The 17,508-nt window shown below is 41.6% G+C and overlaps 1 protein-coding gene across 2 annotated transcripts; it reads right to left on the bottom strand.

The window, feature by feature from the left end:
- Positions 1-104: 104 nt before the first annotated feature.
- On the bottom strand, positions 105-17,154 carry hdac6 (histone deacetylase 6). 2 transcript variants are annotated; one of them, XM_080900031.1, is made up of 29 exons: positions 17,030-17,154; positions 15,185-15,277; positions 13,510-13,638; positions 12,873-12,958; positions 11,422-11,506; positions 11,271-11,311; positions 11,085-11,181; positions 10,866-10,963; positions 10,654-10,758; positions 8,187-8,255; positions 7,508-7,634; positions 6,905-6,970; positions 6,762-6,821; positions 6,519-6,608; positions 6,191-6,297; positions 6,003-6,070; positions 5,366-5,513; positions 5,156-5,284; positions 4,911-5,079; positions 4,413-4,618; positions 4,139-4,331; positions 3,713-3,862; positions 3,453-3,630; positions 2,879-3,015; positions 2,578-2,790; positions 2,356-2,502; positions 2,121-2,267; positions 1,911-2,039; positions 105-1,130 (listed from the first exon to the last, which is right to left on the bottom strand). In XM_080900031.1, the coding sequence occupies exons 2-29, from the start codon at positions 15,254-15,256 to the stop codon at positions 1,062-1,064; spliced, it is 3,315 nt and encodes a 1,104-aa protein (XP_080756157.1). In that variant the 5' UTR covers positions 15,257-15,277; positions 17,030-17,154; the 3' UTR covers positions 105-1,061. The 2 variants fall into 2 exon arrangements, with proteins under 2 accessions (XP_080756157.1, XP_080756158.1); XM_080900032.1 differs by having other exon boundaries at positions 17,008-17,150.
- Between the last annotated feature and the right edge of the window lie 354 nt (positions 17,155-17,508).

Here is a 17,508-nt window from a genome sequence, read left to right as displayed (position 1 = left end):
AGAGTAGAAAATAAACCAAAACAGATTTAGAGCAGTCTGGGGTCTTTAATATGAGCAGGAGACACATGATGGAAAATATGAAGCGGTCAATAAAGTCGACAGAAAATGAGAAGTTTTCTTTATTTTGTACTGCGGAAACTCAGACACTGAATATTGATCGTGGATATTGATCCAGTCTGATTTGGTGCAAACAAACAGTTTAACAGAAATAACGAGTTTATGAACAGGCAGACAAACCGAGTGTTATTGCACAGCAAACAGAGCTCCTCCGATCTCACCGACAACAAAAGCAATCAGCTGTTTTTTTTAAACTCTATTGATCTGTTTTCTCTTCGGCTGCTTTACGTCAGAGAAAGGATTTTTTTTTTATATATTATGGAACAAAACAAATCAGTGAACTCAGTTACTGATCATTCTCACAGATTTATTGCTGCAACATTTCAGCAGGAAAGAAAAAAGGTTGATTTTAACTAAAATTCCTTTTTTCTCCTCTAAAAAATAAGTTTCTGTTTTCAGACTTTTTTCGTTTTTTAAACTCTGATGTTGATTGTTTCGGTCTGATGGACGGTCATCACGCCATCAGTCACATTTTGGCAACACTCTCTGGAGGGGGCGTGGCCTCTTGGTGACATCATCACCACTATGACTTGAGAATGAAGTCCTCCTGAGCCAAAATTCTTCCTGTTTTTCTGAAAATGGCTATCTTCTTCTTTTTGCTTCTTCAACTTCTTCCGCTCATGATTTTCAAAATAAAAGTGTTAACAGCATGCTGGTGCTTGATCACATTTTCGGGGAATAGAACTGACAACTTGCTGATGACGATGAAGATCATTGAGTGTCTGAAGTAAAAAATACAAATAAAAACATCTTTTGCTTTGCATGTGAGTTTTTGTGTTTTGGCAGTTGTGGGACACCGTACAAAGCTGGTGAACTTAACAGCGTTTCCCCAGGAAGCACCACTGCTGCTGGTATCCATAGCGATGCACTCAACCGTCCAATCACAGAGAAGGAAGACAGCGAGAAGAAAAGCGAGAAACAGCTGCATACATGAGGTTTTACGCTCAGCTCCAGGGAGGGATCTCCTCTCCAAACTTGCCGCAGTGAGCAGCGTTTTTAGCTTCAAACAGAATCTGAACAACAGAAGAAGAAACGTGATAATCACTGTCAGTGCATATAAACACTGGCTGTGAAAGCCAGGAAATTTTTGAAACAAATGGCTTTCCACACTTTAAAAGTTTTAATCCAGTCCACATATCTTTTCAGGTTCTTTTACATTTTGGCTTGTGTTTATAAAGTGACACCAAACAAAACAGCTGGCTACACTTTTACCTGCACAGTAACAAAGTAACTAAGCACAGAATGGAAACAAAGGGAAACTAATGCTGAAGGAACAGAGCAGAGAAATTTCTTTACTGAGCTTGCAACATCCTCAGTGACATACCGTGAAGTTTCACTTTTATGTGCGTCTAGTTTCACGACACAAAGCTTGGCTGTGTGTCTCCAGTAAACCACAATCATTCTTAATTTAATTATTATTTCCTGGTCATGTTCAGGCCTGTGAACCAGCCTTGGTAACACTTATATGTGCAAATTCAAGATCTATTATTAGTTTTTACATCAGATATATTTGGTTTAATTAAAACCTGTTAAAACCAGGCTCAGGGTTGGATTTATGACACTGTGAATTATTGTTGTAACATGACATTAATATCACTGAGTAAACGTTACAAAGCATGATAACTTTGTTTACTGTTTGAGGGGTTTATGTGTCCCAACAGGTGTTCAGTTAAATTAACTGAGTATCCAATTCTTGATGTGATTTTAAGGTGTGAAGACTGAACTTGTCCCCTGGTTTATGCTTCATTTGTAATGGAGCTGCCGGCTGTGAAGCAGCCAGGTAGTAGCATTACCTGGTTGTGTACGTAGGCCTCACACAGGTAGCACCACGCAGAGAGATCGCAGAAACTGAGAACCAGGGGATGTTCAGACACGACTCCATGATTCACCATGTGTTCGTTCACATAGCGACCACAGAAAACCTGAAATAGGCAGATGGCAGAGTCAGGTCAGCAGGTGAAACACATCTTGGATGCATGTGATGCACAGGTATGACGTGTGACCTGGTAGCAAGTGAGACAGATCCAGTTCTCAGCCTCTGAGCCGCAGTCCTGACACGGCCGGAAGACGTCTATACCCGAGGAGGGGAGGGGCTTAACGGCATCCAGGTGAGGACACCAGGAGAGAGGGTCCACCACATACAGAGTTGACTGCAGAGGGAGACAGAGAGATGGACAGTCAGACACACTCGTCTGGATTTTTAACTTTATTAATGATCACAATTAAATGATGTCTGACTCCATCTGCGTCGGCGCCACACATCAGTTCCAGGGATGTCTGAGGCTTTGACCAACCACACGCTCCCTCGGGCTCTGGCTCCGCCCCGGCCCCGGCTTCAACCTTATCTACACCTGCGACCGACTCTGGTGTTGCCACGCCAACAGGCTATGAGAAATAAAAGTGAGGAAGTTGTCATGGTCACTTAGAGAGTGGGACATAAAAAAAATGTTGCTGACTCACCTGACACGACATACTGTCTGCTGATTCGCTGCACGCAGGTGTACTGTCATCTGACTCCTCCTTCACTTCTTCACAGGTTGGCTTCTCTGAGCTCAGGGGGACCTTTGGCCTAGCTCCTCCCACTGGAGAGGATGCAGGGTTCTGATTGGCTGAGGTCTGACCGATGTCCAAATTGGCCAATCCCTGAGTGAGCTGCTCCAGACTGCTCACCGTCTGATTGGACAAATGAAATGAGGAGCATTCTCAGTTAAAATTTGTCCTTCTTTATCAGGAGTCTCATCTCAGTTTATGGGTGTGTTACCGTAGAGTCGTCCGGTCGTGCAGGGGGCACCGGCGGTTTGTCGTTGCTGCCCTGCTCTGACTTCCTGCCTTTTCCTTTAGAACTACGTTTCCCACGATGCTTCAGGGTAGGCAGGGCTGCCCGGACAGACTCTGGAACTGAATGACAGAAAGAGACATTCAAATGAAATTAAATGGGTATAAACTGGTACATTAACAGAGTCCATGAACACAGAACCAGGTCCAGGTTCTGGTCTTGGATCTGGTCTCTACACACACTCCTGTCCAGTAAAAATAAAACTGATCTCTTTAATGACAGTTGCTTTAATTTATTCCATCTCAATCCAGCCAGGTTTTTTCTGCCTTTCTTCTTCTCATGGCTGTGAGAAAAGCAAATCAAAACAAAGCTGGCTTAAAGGGAGAAAGCCAGATTTCTGACAGAGGATAAACTGAGAGGCCCAGTAAACGATAAATAAAGATTATTTCTAACTGCAAATCATGCAGAGCTGCTTTAGTAGAGTCAACAATAGAACCCGGAGATGGAGATGAGCAGAACAAGTTCTGTTTAAATCTGATGAATGAGATTCTGGACTCACCGTCAATCCTCAGGGACCTCCAGTAGGGGACGTGGTATCGGATGACCTCGTTTATTGTTGCCACGGCACTGTGGTGAGGAGGAGGGAGAGGCGTCACCAAGGCAGGAGGGGGGTCTCCTAGCAACATGCTGGTGCACATCGCCATGGAGTCAGAGATGGTTGACAAATTGTAACCTCCCTGAGGAGAAAGAGACGCATCAGTTCACTCAAGTTTTCTTCACTTAATCCATGTTTACTTTCATTTCACCATCCCAGATCACCTCCAGTATGACCAGGACCCGCCCCCCAGCCAGTGACATCAGCATGTGTGTGAGGTGGGCGTATCCTTCTGGAGTCACATTGTAGCCACCCAGGGGATCCCCCCGGGCTGCGTCGAACCCGGCCGACACCAGAACCAGACTGGGGTTAAACTACAGAGAGAAGACAAATTTGTGGAAGACTTAAAGGCTAATCAACCAATCAAAGCACAGTTTCAAGTCTAAACACCCAACCAGAGGACTCAGTCACATCTAACCAACCAATCAGAGGACTCGTTAAGGGCAAACTTATCAGCAGAGAATCCATATCAAACCAGAAAATGTTGACATGTTTGCTTGAAAAGTGATTGATTATCAATCAGATTATGATCACTCTTCTCCTGATTAACTGATCAATTTCTGCTGCTCAGTGTGTGCCATAAATGTTACCTCAGTGGCGATAGGCATGACGACACGGTGAAAAGCTGCAAGATAGTCCGAGTCACCCATCCTTCCTCCGCTCCATGCCACATTGACATTAAAACCCGCCCCCTTGGCCACGCCCACCTTGTCGGGGGCAGCGTCCTCTGAAGATGGAAAGAATGCACCGTTGTCGTAGCGGTGGAGGGAGATGTAGAGGACACTGCAAACACAAAGTCCAGTTTAGCTCGTTTTCGTCACTGCAGGTAAAAACTGTTATTAAGCTCCTCCTCCTCCTCCTCACCTGTCATCGTCCTCGAACATGTGCTGCGTGCCGTTGCCGTGGTGAACATCCCAGTCTAAGATGAGGATTCGCATCAAGGGATCATGAGAGGCTTTCTTGGCATAGCGAGCAGCGAGAGCTGCCGTGTTGAATAAACAGAAGCCACAGGGATAGTCTCTCTCAGCGTGATGACCAGGAGGACGGACAATGGCCACGGCGTTAGTCACCTGCAGAGGAAACGGACCAATCAGCTGACCTTAGCCTGTCAGTAGTATATTATATGTATTATACACACATCACATTTAGTTAGTGTTGTGAACAGAGGACATTTTTAAGGATGGACTGTCAGAAGCTAAACGTTCAAAAATAGCGCACCAAAGAGCTGGAAGACTTTATACTGGTCAGTTATTCCCATTTAAGAGATTGTAACTCGTGTTTTTGTTGCTACGTTTGCAGATGTCAGTTATTAGTAAGATGCTAAGAAGCTTTTATGACAGAGCAGAGCCACTCACGTCGTACCTGCCCACACAGGATCTGGTCCAAGGCATTGAGGCAGCTTCCAGCCGCCAGCTGTGCACACTGGAAGCTCTGCTGGTTGAGGTAAATGGAGACGAACTCGTCGCCCAGTTTGTGCAGCTCTCTGGGCTTCATCATCGCCGTGGCTTTCATCTGCTCGATGTGCTGCATGCTGGACACACACATTCGTGCTGAGGACCAGGAGATGAGGTAAAGCTGCTCACACACAGCACTCTGCAGCTTCATACCTGTGACACAAGGACAGCTCCTCCTCTGTCGCCAAGCGAACTGGTATCCGCTGGCAGCGATCAACCAATCCCAGTTGCTGATGTTTGGAGAAGATCTTAAAGATTCGCTGAGGCTGCTCCGGGTGATGTCTGCAGTGGAGTTACATCAGCGGGATTATTACAGAATCGCAGCTTCCTGTATTCATGTCGAACAGAGTCGAGGTAGCTCACCTGTCCCACAGGTTCGAATGCTCCATCATCCTCTCATCATAAACCAGACCTGTTGTCGTGGCAACAGAGGGGGCAAGGTTGGGCTTCATTGTATTTTTCTGATTGCTCGATGTGCTGATGGCACGTCCCTCAGCCGACGGGCTGCCTTCTGCACGGAAAGGAGGAAGAGGGAAGTTTGATGAAGAGAAGTGAAAAGGGGATTCTAGTTCCTGCAGGTTCCCTCTGCGCATCCGTCTGGACGGTTTAAACCTGCGTTAGTTCGAGCTTAAGAATTACACTCATCATCGTCTTTATAGGTCAAAGCTGTGTTTGATATGGTGGCTATAAACTATTTTTATTGTTGTCTTAGATGCAAAGAAGAAAATATATCCACCTAATAATATTATGAATCGCCACAGATGATGACTGGTTCCATTCTGCTAATTTGGCCTTTAAAATCGATGGAGGTTAATCTGATTGCGGTTTTAGAATTTCAGATCAGTTGAATTTTATTTATATAGTGCCAAATCAACAACAACAGCCGCCTCAAGGCGCTTCATGCTGATGTTACTTTTAAGAGCTTGTGTCTGTTGATGTGGAGCTACCTGTCCTAACATTATGATTACAGAGTGTGTGTGTTGGTGTGGTTGAGGGTTACCCAGCACTTGCAGAGAGGCCCAGTGTGGATACAGAGCTGAGATGGTCTGAGAGATGGACTGCAGAGCACTGAAAGACACGCAGGGTCTGAATGAAACAGGCTGAGAGTCCTCCGCGTGCAGAATAAAAGGAAAAACACAACAGGTGACACAGCCTTTGTAATCTGCTGGATGTCAGGTGAGGTGTTACCTGTCAGACGGAGCAGTGGGTGTAGTTAGAGGAGGACATGGTCCACCCAGCAGAGCTCGAATGCAGGCTGCAGCACTCTCAGCTGATGACTCATAATTATAACCTCCCTACAGACAAACAAAAAAAGAACAAAAACAAAATGAACAAACAGGTAGAAGCCAAACTCGTTTAAACTCTGATATCCTGGAACATAATTTCATTGCATCTCTACTTAGGGAAAGAGGGTACGTGACACACACACACACACACACACGTATATTTAACATGAGAGTAAAGTGATCTCAGGGTCAGGATGAATCAGATGTCAGCGTGTAGGAGGACGTTTTACCTCGAGAGCGAGAACAAGTCGACCTTCTGCCAAACTCATCAACATGTGAGTCAGAACCTGGAAACACTGAGGACTCACACACATCTCACCCTGAACACACACACACACACACACACACACACACACACACACACACACACACACACACACACACACACACACACACACACACACACACACAGAGTGAAACAACTGACGCATTTGATTAAAAAAAAACTGATCTCGGGTCTGTGGGTGTTTTACCTTCAGATCTCCAACTGCGGCATCGAATCCAGCAGAGACCAGAACCAGCTGAGGCTGAAACTGAAAACACACACGCTGATCGATACATGACGTCATCAATATCAAATTTTCTAAATGTGTGTATGAGTGTGTGTGTGTGTTACCTCGTAGGCGACGGGCAGCAGCACTTGTTGAAAAGCCGCGATGTAATCAGCGTCGGTCATCCCCGTCTGACAAACGCATCACAACACAGGTAAGACTTGTTCAATAACACTGAAACCTGACTAGGTCACGAAATGCACATCAGTACAGACGGTACTGTAAAATGAAACAATCGGGATGGTTTGGAGACCATGACACAGGCAGAGCTGGAGGTGTTGAGATTTTCACCGGGAGCAACCAGAATGGACAGGATCAGAAATGAGCACATCACAGGACAGCTCAGATAACATTAGGTGGTTTGGACATGTGCAGAGAAGTAACAGTGGATGTATTGGACAAATGATGTTGATGCAGCTTTCAGGCAGGTCACTGAGAGGATTCATGGATGTAGTGAAGGAGGCCATGCAGAGTTCTTCAGGGAGTAAAAGCTGTGCAGGCCCAGAGGCAGCAGAGCAGCTTTAAACCATCCACCCCACCTTGCTTCACAGCTAAGGTGAGTTTTGGTGTATTTTTGCATGTTTTTCAGGGTTTGAACTGCTTGTTCTGCTTTACTGTTGCCTGCTCTGGGTAAGAGGCTGTCAGCTGGAGGATTTGGAAGAACTCACCTGGTTCCAGGGCAGGTTGATGTTTCTTCCTTCAGCTGGTCCGCTGCCAACAAAATGGCTGTCGGATTCTGGCAGGTGAGGCCAGAAAGAGCCCTGCTCATACCTGTGGACGCTGAAGTACAGAACACTACAACACACACACACACACACAGATAAAGTTTAGACAGGAACCAGCTACAGCTTTACCCAAACCTAATCAAAGGCATTAGACATGATGGATGAAGCTCTGAGCAGAAGCAGCTGAGCAGGTTCAACATCTAAATCAGATTCTCCTGGAAGCTCAAATATTGGAGAGATTACGCACAGCTGAGCAAAAACGTGACGCCACCTGCTGATACGCTGCACTCCTTTGAGTCCATGAGCGTGCACTATTTTTATAAAGCTATGCAAACTAATGAAAAATCCTTTTCATCATAGACTTTCACGTATACAGGCCTGATTTCAACTACCACCTTTTATCAACGAATAGATTTAACTCTCTCCAAATTGCCCCTCGAGTTATTAGGCAACCAACAGTAAAGGAGAAGCGCAACATTACAGGCTTGAAAGATGAAGGGTAAAAATGAACCTTCAGATGGAAAAGCTGCTTTTGTTCAAATCGCTGCCTGCTCTGTCTGCCTGTCAGCAGATTCACATGTTAATAAGATCTGATCCTGGATCAGAGGAGAAGGAGCAGTACCTGGGATCCTCCTGGAACCGGTACTGGATGCCCTGCCCGTGATGTACATCCCAGTCCACTATCAGCACCCTGACACACACACACACACACACACACACACAGAAACAAAATGTGAACACTGGGATTTTCAGAGTAAAGCTTGAAGCTACGTTTATTTCATTCTCATTAAACCCCCTCCTGGGGTAATTGAGAAATTATACAAACAAACCAACAAAGCACAGTGCTTTGTAATACACATAATCATTATAATGAAAAGTAAAAATACATAAATAAAATATCCATCAACAAATCACACATCCAAATACAGATACAATTTCTTTACCAAGTTTTGCAAGTTTACGCAGTTTAACAATATCCTTAGTAATAAATAACTTTGCCATCTTATAGACATTTGGGCTCAACCTAAAATACACAAGCAGATGTTTTTGTCTTTGCAACTAAAAACAACGACATTCAAATAAATAATTATACTCATCTCTGAGTTTTCCCAAGCTACAAAGTTCACATAAAAGTTTAATATATTTGACTCCATCAGATCTGCCCGTTACTACGACTAACACCACATCTAAACCTTGCTAAATAAAACAGAATAATCTAAACGACAAAAATTATTTTCCAGTTGGAATTCTCACTTAAATATTCTGTAATTAATATAAAGACTATTGTTAAACATTTCTCAATTCCAATTTTGTCTCAGAATATGAGATATCCTCATCTCAGTTACTGCTTTTATAACCTGTCATTCAATATTTTATGTTCCCATAAATTAGAAAATCCTTTATGATCAAATATTTGCTTTAACTTCAATATCCATGGCGACTTTAAAAAGGCCTTTATCATATAGATTTTTCAAAAAGCTAAACACGAGAAATGATCATTTATTCCTATTTCCGCTCAATAATCTACACGAGCAGCCAACCATCCTACATTCAATCTTTATTCAATTTAAATCCACCCAAATCTCCATATAAAACACAATTTGCTGCATTTTTATTCAACTTAAGAAGCTGCTTTAAAAATTTAACATGTAAAGCCCCACACCTCCAACCCATAGAGCAATACAGGTGAGACCAACTGTTCAAACTGTAACTGAGTTTCAACAGATAATCTTAGATCTCTAGCTTTAGTTAAAAACTACAGAGAGCTTTCCAAGCCTGCCGCTTTGGTTTTTTAATGGCCATTGTCAAGTGTTTTTATGCACACTCAATCATCCAGGTAAGTAAATCCTTCACTTGGATGAGTGATAAAACGTTTCTCCCACTGAAAACGCTACGTCCAGATGAACAGAATCAACTTTTTGGACTTTTTTAAAGTGTTAGACCAAGATAAACATAATCGTTCACTCTTCATAATACAGAATTCCCAAATTAGAAGTCACCTTTTGGGAAAATTCCTATTTTAGCTCTGTTTCCGATTCTGACAATATTCCAGTGTCATCTGCATACAGAAGGACAAAAAGTCTTAAACAGACCTCAACAGAAATGATAGTCCATTATAATATCTTTGTATACTCAAAATAAATTTAAAAGACTGCAAAAAGCAACTGTTCACTCTGTCAAACTCCTATATTACAATCAAACAATTTAGAATACAGATTTTGAGCCATCACATGTGACTCAGCATTTTGGTATAAATTATTCACAACTGTAAAAATGTCTTCTATATATAACTGCAGCAATTAAGTTTTGTTATAATAGGCTTCTTTCAACCAAATCAAAAGCTTTTTTGTAATCAATAAAACTCAATATGGTCACTTCTAATAATGCAGACATAAATTAATTACATTATGTAAAACAAATATATGATCAATTATTGTGTAACTCGCCCTACAGTCAGCTTGTTCAGAAAGCCCACTGCAGTTAAATAAGACGTCAACGCTCATTAATTATTGACGTAAACAATTTTCCAGTACAATTAAATACAATTGTCTGTACCGGTGTTAACACATTTACCCATATACAAAGGATGTATTCCAGCTTCTTCAAACAGGCCAAAGACCTACTTTATGGTGCTGAAAACTGGGTAATAATGGACCAAAGGCAACAATATGTAATCACATCCTGAAATAAATTAATCTGCGCGACAATAAGGGCCCAACGTCATCAGTGAAACAACTTTAATCACTGATTTACGACATGAATTTTATTATTTAGCTTGTTTTCCTACAAGTCTTAAACATAATGTAAGAAAATTTAACATCTGCATCAAACCCATAGGAACAACAAGACCTTTTAAGTCCTTATTTTGTTTGATTTCAGGCTTTCAATGACCCACGGGGAGTTCGGAAAGAGGAGCTCCACCATCTGATGATGGTTTAGCTTTTTATAATTGATCTGCACTTTTAAAGAAAGTCTTTGCTACACCAAAACTCCAAAAGACCTGAGATGTTAAGACACAAAGCTACATACTAGCTCCCCAGATTGTCACACGTATACACAATGAAGAAAGACGAGTGTGTGTTACACACCTGCTGATGGCGTGCCTGGTCTGAGCGTATCGAGCTGCGATCGCCACGTTGTTGAAGATAGAGTAACCGTTGCACTCGTTGGCCTGAGCGTGATGACCTGGAGGTCTGAAAGAAGCGAGAGGCACGATATCGATCTGTTATTTCAGCGCTGTGTTCAGGTGTTCAAAGGAAAACACGGCGCTGCCCCGGGCAGGACGATCTGCTTCTCTTACCTGATGATGGCGAATCCGTTCTTGAGTTCAGAGGTCATGACCCGATCGACCAGCTGAAGCACTGCACCCACAGCTGTCACAGACACCTGGAAGGACTCCTGAAACACAAAAGATATTTAGTGCAAAATACAACTAACAACATCATGCTGTCCAGTTATCGATCATAAAGAACAAAATGAGCTTATTAAGAATTAACAAGATGTGTGTGCGTGTTCTTACTGGATGGAGATAAATGGAATCATATTTGTTGGACAGAGTTTGGAGTTCAGCCAGTGTCATCGTCTGAGTCGACTTTATCAGGTCCACATAGTGTTTCCTGCAGCAGCACAAACACACGGCAGGTTTTATGCGCGAACACATTAAAACATAAACAGAAGACGCTTTAACAGCGATCAGCAGACTCACATGTGAGCCAGCAGCAGCTCTTCCTCTGTAGCTTCTCTGGGCTAAAACACAAAAACACACGTCAGGATCGGTTATCTATAAAACTCGATGAGGATGTAAGAATAAGACTTTTATTAATATTCATCTCTGAGGAGCTCTTATTTAGCCTAACCTCAACTCTGATACAGAGAGGCAGCAGATCTTGTCTCTCCAGCTCCTTCATGATGGCTGTCACTCTGTCCGGACTCTCTGGATGGCTGAAAACAAAGTATTTCAAAGATAGATCAACAAAGACTTTATTAATCCCACACTGGGGAAATTCACTTGTTACAGTAGCACAAAAAGAAAATTTAATTATATTAATAATTATATATATATTATATCGGATATATTAAAAAACTACAGAAATAGAAGAATAAATAAGAAAACTTTTAGAATCACCTGCACTGATAGCTAAGCTAAGCTAGTTATTTCTCAGGATATAGTTATATTGTTACTTGTTACAGTTATTTGATATTATATTTTGCACTATCCTACTGTATATTACTGTATACTTGTATTCTGCTGTACATATTGTATATCTTATTCCTCTGCTCCTCTGTCTCTCTTGCTGCATTGAGCATGTGTATGACAAAAGAAATAAAGTTCTTCTTATCTTATCTTATCTTAAAAATGATGTACACAAAAGCCAAAACTCTTAAATAATTCAAAATGGATTAAATACTACACAAGAGTAATTTGTACTATCTACAAATGGTACTATATATAGAATATACATGCAAAGCTACTCTGGAAGAGTCCAAGAATAACATCATATAGCTAGAAATGAGCAGACAGACTCCCCTGTAGCATTAGCTCCATATGAACTAAAACAGAGGAGCTGTAACAGCTGATCTCCTTCTTCTATGATGCAAATTTGATTAAAAAATGCAAATAAGCAGAACAGGAGCCCGCTTTGCATGAATTAAAAGTTAACAACAGTCTTTAGAAGAGAAGTACGAGGTGAAAAAAATGAAACTAACAAACAGGCTCATATTTAATTTAAATGATAAATTTTGCCCTGAAGGAAATCGCTGAGCTGCTGAATGATGGAGACCGTCTGTGAATCTGAAAAAACATCCAGCTCTTAAATATTCATCATGGATTAGTCTCTGCATTATTCACTCCATTAATCAACTCGCTGTTTAGAAAACATGAGTTCCTGAGGATGCCAAACAGAGACACAAGTCAGTGAAACTTGGACACAGGGCAAAGAAAAGGAAGCTCAGGTAATCAGTTATGAGCAAAGATGCTGATTAACTTTCTCATGAGGTCAGACTACAGCAGAAATCACAATTATTACTTATTAAACTTAATTCACTTATTGACAGCTTCAGTTTCAACAGTGTATCTGTAAACATAAACTAATGTTTCACTGAAAACAAAACAACACAAAACAACACAAATTGAACTGAACGTGCTGAAGCCTGGTGTGGACTGAATTTTGAAAGGAACCGAAACAAAATATAAAACAATAATCATTTAAACTCAATTATTGTCTTTTACTGATCAATGTTAGTCAAAAATGTAACTGTAATTAACATCTGATTTAACTGCACAGCTCCTGTCTGAGGTGCTGCTTACCTCGGGTCCCACTCGTTCTTATGGTGGGTGAAGATCTCCGAGTAAACGAGACCCGTTCCACTGGCTGCTGATCTGCTGGACAGATCCTACACACACACACGCACGCACGCACACACACACACACACACACACCCAGGAAAAATAATCAAATAAAACTTCATTTTTGATAAAATATGATAATGTGCTGTGTTTCAGGATGCAAAAGTGCCAGTATCAGGTATACCTCTAGCTTATGACTTGCAGAGACAGTCCTATTCACCCCCACCTATTACCACATGACAGTCTCACAGCAGGTCACACCAAACAGTTTGCCGCTCACAGTTTCTGATGGAACCGGAGCAGACCCAGGACATGAGATGAAGTCTCTCAGCTGGGCTGGGAACGCTGTTGTGTCTCCTCATAAGAGCTTCTGGAGGCTTATATTATTTCATTACTTATCTCTACTTTATTATGGATGTCCATCTTTAGAGTTTGGCTTAAAACCTTGAAACACCTTCACAGGTGTAGCTGACACTGGTGGAAAGGTCAGAGATGGTCTGAGGTCCAGCACAGACATCTCACCTCTGTTCCAAACACTCTGCAGGACCTGAGCTGCATGCTAATCTTTTCAAATATTAAACAGAGTGCAAAGTCTCACCAGTGTCTTCAATTTGCCACTCAGCTCCTCTTCTCGCTCCTCTCTGGTCCTCTCCATCCTTCCTCTCCTCTTCAGCTCCTGCAGGCTGTTTCCTCCTTTGTTCTCCTGTGTTCCCTCACTGCTGCCGACCTGCAAACATAAACAGGAGCAGCTGAAGCCCACCTCTCTGCTGCGACTGAAGCAAATTGATACGCTGTAGGGTTAAAGCACAAGTGCTCCAACGTGACGCAAAGAACCAGAAGAAGAAGAGTTCAAATAACTAAAAGAGGAAAAGCTGAAGAAGAAGAAAAGGGTGGGCTGTTTCTGCCTGGTGTTACGAAAGCAGACTGATGACAAATCCAAACACTCAGGTGTTTACATGAAACTGAGCGCAGAATCGAAGTAGAGGCACGACAATCTGAGATAACAGTTCACCTCAGGTAAATGAATGATTGCCTCGCCCACTTTTACTCGTCAATAATTCATACTCAGCTAAAGCCAACCTGTAAACTTTAACGCATGCAGCATAAATAGTAACACTGACAAAAAGCGAGTTAAATCTGGAGCACGTCACCTCGAGCGTATCACTTTAATCCTAAAGAGGACCTATACTACTCATTTATGCTCCGTATAGAGGAAGGAGGGTTGCATGTCTAATCTACTGACTGAAGTAACTGTGACACTATTATACTTTCTCTTCATTTTAGCATTATTGAAACAAATAAAATGTGTTTTATGAGGACTGACAGATGAGGATTGTCTCAATAAATGCAATTTTGTTCATACACTTTTTAAAAAATCCTTTCTGCATTAAAAAGACTGAAAATCAGTCACTGACCTGAGAACATTTTATAATATCTGTCACAGACAAAGAAAACAGTATAGGTGTTAAACATAAATAGATCCAAACTCAGTCATTTAAGTCACTAAAATAACCCAGTCGAGTTAAAGCTTCAACTAACAAACCTAAACACTTTTAATATGACCCCCGATCTACATACTGAAGGCCATATTGATTAAACTATAAAGTTAATCAAGATATATTGAGTTTGTTTACTTTGTTGTAGATTTCTTTTTTTTATATACATTTTTTGGCCTTTTTCTGGCTTTATTGGGCAGATACAGTGAAGACTGCGAGGAAAGCAGAGGGAAAGAGAGAGGGGGAGACGTGCTGCAAAGGGCGGGTTGGATTCGAACCCGGGCCGGCCACTCTCAGACATGCGGCATACGGTATGTTTTTTGAATTGATCACTTTTTGCTAACTAGGAATCCGCAAAGAGTGACTGCAGAGTAAATGACTGATCTAATATTAAAAATCAATACTGGCAGCAACCAGTGCTACCCCTCAGCCTCCTAGTAGATGCACCTATGGCATCAATTTCAAAATCCTATGTCGCCTTGTTTTCAAGTTATCGTGTTCACAGGATTTTCAGTAAACTGGACCTCTGACCTTGACCATGTGGTCAAGGTCACTGAGATTCAAACTTGTCTGACATTTTTAGTAGATACAACCATGGCATCAATTTGAAGCTCCTTCGTTCTCGAGTTATCGCATTCACAAATTTGAGTATCCACATTGTGCGTCCACCTGGCAGGGTGACGACAACACCCCGTCAGATTTTATGGCTGAGCGGCAAAGAGGTTTAAAAGGAGGTGAAGGTTAAAACCAGGTGTATCCCTGTGTCGGGTGACTGACCTGAGGGGACAGACGAGGAGATCTTCTAACTGGCTTCGGTCCATGCCCTGGAGGATCTGACCCCGACTGCATCACTGATCCACTCAGATCCACCTGAACCAAAAATAACAAAGACACATGAAGAAGAACCTTCACACCTGCGAGCCAGAACAAGCCTCGTTACAGAGGAGTCACGACTGTGTAATGTGTCAATGAGAATCCAAACTAATTAAACCCTTTAATTAACCTCAAATAGCACAGAGACAAGTACGCTGAAACTGAGAAGATTTTTTGTTTACTTAAATCTCTCTGCTCACTTGGAATTTGAGACTGAAGAGTTTCATCACCTTTTTTTTCTTTAACTACACTCTGTAAACATCTTAGAACTCAGGAGGTCAGTTGCAGAAGTTTAAAAAAAAAAAATGTTTCCCAGATCCGGTCCCTGATGTAATCCCACTCCCACCTTGAACCCATCACTGTCACGCCACCCTCACATGCTTCCCCACTACTCCTGACTTCCTCATGCAGTTGCACAGTTCCTCTCTGGGTACCATATAATAAGCTTTCTCTAGATCCATGAAGACACAGTGAGGCTCCTTCTGGTTTTCTCTATACATCTCTATCAACACTCTCAAAGCAAACATCAAATCTGCTGAGCTCTTTCTCAGAATGATCCATACTGCTGCTCCTTATCCTAACTTCAACAGCTCTTTCCCATATCTTTATTCTCACACTCGTCCACTTTGTCTCTCTGTAGTTACTCAGCTCTGCACATCACCCTTGCTCTAGAAAATCTGTACCAGTACACTTCTTCTCCAGGTGTGATTGTGTTATAAGGAAGACGTTCTTTTAGCTTTTTTTCTTCCTACTTTCGCCAAGTCCTGGTCAATGCCATTCATTGGGTTTCTCTCTGTTATTATTGTTCACTTTAAAAAAAAAAAAGAGTGCCTGAAAATGACTACCACCGTAATTTATGGATGTGTATATAGTTGAACTGAACTACGTTTATTGTTTTTCATATTTCTTCAGCATTATTTTATTTATAATTTAATTAATTTATATATTTTTAGAGATTTTCACATCTGTTACGTCTTCAGATTGATGCATAAATGCTTTTTCTAAGATCATGATCGTGGCCAACACCAGGACCGGTGTTGTGCCAAAAAGTGATTGTCTGCCAAAAACTGATTTCCGGTATTTGCCAAAAACTGATTGCTCGTATTTAAACTGCTATAAGTAACTTGTTGGGCTATAATATGTGAAACATATGTCAAATGCATCCCTCATGGATGACATAAAGTCATCTTGAGCCACAAACAACATTCGTGTAACAAGGTAGAAGCCGCAATCAGTTTTTGGCAGTGACTTTTATATAACCTTTATTTATCCAGTTAAAAAAAATCTCATTAACATTAAAAATGTCTTTTGTAAGAGTAAGTTGGCCAAGAGGACAGCAGAAATGGCAGCAAATATTACAATATTTCCGTAAAAATATTTTAAGTGGGGATAAAGGACCGGATTGGTTATAATGTAAGTACAATAGCAGAGAGTTGTAAAGATACTTGAAAAACAGATATTGTTTTAATTCTCTATATAACCCCTTTGTAAACCCTGTTCACCGAAGTCTATTTACGAACATACGTAAAGATATTACACATAAAAAATACACAGAAACATTGGAAATCAGTTTTTGGCAGACAATCACTTTTTGGCACAACACCGGTACACCGGGACCGGGGTCATCCTCTCTCGGTGTAAATAGTGAAGCAGCAGAAGCTGTTAGCCTCCTGCTAGCTTGTTCTTAGTATGAAACACCCAGACTGAGCGGATAAACTTGGACTCACAGTCAGCCGAAAACATCCACACCTTGAAACCGGGTCAAAATCCGTCTGAAGACCCGCTGCAGCCTCCGGAACCGGGACGACCAGGAAGTGTACTGTTTGTTTCCGAGCCGCTGAGCGCCAACCGTACACCGCTACCGTCTGAGGCGTATGACGTCACCGAGCAGAGCAGCCAAGGGTGTGGCGCGCGCCGGGACTTTTTTTAAATGATTTAAAACTAAAAACCGTTAGAGATCGATGTCACGAGCTTTTGTCTTAATCTCTATAGATTCATATGTGCTTAAAACAAATAGCGTCTTCAAAATGTAGGTTATGTTTTACAAACACTTTTCCTTTTTGCTGTTTCATTTTAATAATAATCCTATTATGTCTTACCTAATATAATACTGTGGCCCTTTATTCACACTAAAAATTACAATAATGTATAGGTTTTTTCTTCTTCTGCCTAATAAAATAAAATAAAACTGAATTTAATTACAAAAAATTCTGGATTACCTCAAATCT

The sequence above is a fragment of the Rhamphochromis sp. 'chilingali' genome, assembly GCF_963969265.1.
Source record: "Rhamphochromis sp. 'chilingali' genome assembly, chromosome: 12".
Taxonomy (NCBI): Eukaryota; Metazoa; Chordata; class Actinopteri; order Cichliformes; family Cichlidae; genus Rhamphochromis; species Rhamphochromis sp. 'chilingali'.
The sequence above is the reverse complement of the archived record's forward strand: the minus strand, read 5'-3'. Positions and strand labels throughout refer to the sequence as shown.

Bases quoted from the DNA above. Each gene is read 5' to 3' on its own strand.
- hdac6 (XM_080900031.1), bottom strand. From the start codon at position 15,256: ATGCAGTCGGGGTCAGATCCTCCAGGGCATGGACCGAAGCCAGTTAGA. The intron at 6,971-7,507 runs GTGAGTTCTTCC...TGCGTTTGTCAG, and splicing joins TCAACCTGCCCTGGAACCAG to ACGGGGATGACCGACGCTGA. The intron at 4,332-4,412 runs GTGAGGAGGAGG...TTGTGTTTGCAG, and splicing joins ATGTTCGAGGACGATGACAG to TGTCCTCTACATCTCCCTCC.